The sequence below is a fragment of the Pyxicephalus adspersus genome, chromosome 10 (assembly GCF_032062135.1).
Source record: "Pyxicephalus adspersus chromosome 10, UCB_Pads_2.0, whole genome shotgun sequence".
Taxonomy (NCBI): domain Eukaryota; kingdom Metazoa; phylum Chordata; class Amphibia; order Anura; family Pyxicephalidae; genus Pyxicephalus; species Pyxicephalus adspersus.
The window spans coordinates 59,306,294-59,307,881 of NC_092867.1; the positions used below are offsets into that span (position 1 = coordinate 59,306,294).

Sequence of the window (1,588 nt, forward strand, 5' to 3'; positions counted from 1 at the left end):
ATCTGAGGAGGAGTACACCACAGTGTGCATCAAGGGGGAGGAGTCATCTGAGGAGGAGTACACCACAGTGTGCATCAAGGGGGAGGAGTCAACTGAGGGTAACTATATTGAAGTAATCCCTGATGCTGACAACTATGCCACCCGAGACCACACCTACATGGTGACCCGAACAGATGACCACATAAAGGCGCCCTGCAACACCCGCAAGTTCCACAAGACACTGAACTGCAGTGAGTGCGGGAAAGTCTTCTTTGGTAAAGCGGCCTTTCGGCTCCACCAGAAGTTGCACCGGGGAGAGGCAGTCTATTCCTGCGCCACTTGTGGCAAGAAATTCTCTCGGAAGGGCTCATGTGAGAAGCATCAGGAAGCTGCCCACACCCACGAAAAATCCTTTGAGTGCACCAACTGCGAGCGCTATTTCTCCTCCAAGCTGGGCCTGACGCTCCATCAGCGCGTCCACACCCGGGAGCCCACCTGTACCTGCAAGAAGTGTGCCAAGTCCTTCACAAGTAACTCTGCTCTTATCCAGCACCAAAGAATCCATTATACTGACCGACGCCTGGTGTGCACCAAGTGTGGGCTCAGCTTTGGAAACAAGTCGGACCTGATCAACCACGAAATCCTCCACCCAGTGCAGCAATCATTTATGTGCTCCGAATGCAGCCAGAAGTTCCTGACCAAGGCCGAGCTCTCCGCCCACTGGAAGGTCCACACCGTCATCAAGGCCTTCTCCTGGCGGAAAATCTGCTTCATACATCAGGAGTCCCGCAGTGCTGAGGAGGCCGCAGGACAGTGATGGTGGCACATTGCCCAAGGGTCTCATTATTGCTCACCATTCCGGGTCAGAAGCACGCGAGGACAGGAAAGTTGCCCCGGCTTCTTATATGCCCAGAGTGTGGAGGCATATAAGACACAATTGGTTATTTTACCTTCTTAAGGAAGCAGATCTCTGTGTTCCCAGCTCCACCCACACAGAAAATGTAATGGAGGAGTAATGGGACCATGACTGTTGATTTAGGGCTCTACCTATGAATTCATTTTGGCAGAAGAATCTGTTACTTTGTCCATTTAATTGAAAGCAGAAGCCCGCTTTAGTCTGCAGGTGTGGTCTCTGCTCACCTGCCCCAGCAATGGCATTCTGGTGTGGACAGAGGTACTGTGCAAATAATGAGGGTGGAGACCCCACTCACAAGCTGATTGGCTGTACAGGATAAGCACATTTTTATTTTCTGATCTCAGTTTCTGCTTATTTATATTGCAAAGTGATGATAAAAAGGGTAAAAAAATGCTAACTTGTCATTTCTTTACATTATTACTTCTTACCATATTCAGTCTGTAATGTTTAATAAGAGGGGTCACACACACACTGCTATCCACAGAAACCTTCCAGATGGGGTCAAAGTGAGGGCCATCTCATTGGGGTCACCTGTCCAACAATGTCCCCATAGTAAAGCGTCTGCCCCCTAATGGTATTATCAGACCTCACACACAAAGTATTATCTGACCTCACACAGAGTATTACACAGAGTGTGACCTCACACAGAGTGTTATCAGACCTCACAGAGTATTATCAGACCTCACACAGAGT

The 1,588-nt window shown here is 49.2% G+C and overlaps 1 protein-coding gene across 1 annotated transcript; it reads left to right on the forward strand.

The window, feature by feature from the left end:
* Window positions 1-6: 6 nt before the first annotated feature.
* Window positions 7-1,288, forward strand: LOC140339128 (uncharacterized). The gene has a single exon (XM_072423703.1). The coding sequence runs from the start codon at window positions 158-160 to the stop codon at window positions 794-796; it is 639 nt and encodes a 212-aa protein (XP_072279804.1). The 5' UTR covers window positions 7-157; the 3' UTR covers window positions 797-1,288.
* The last annotated feature ends 300 nt before the right edge of the window (window positions 1,289-1,588 follow it).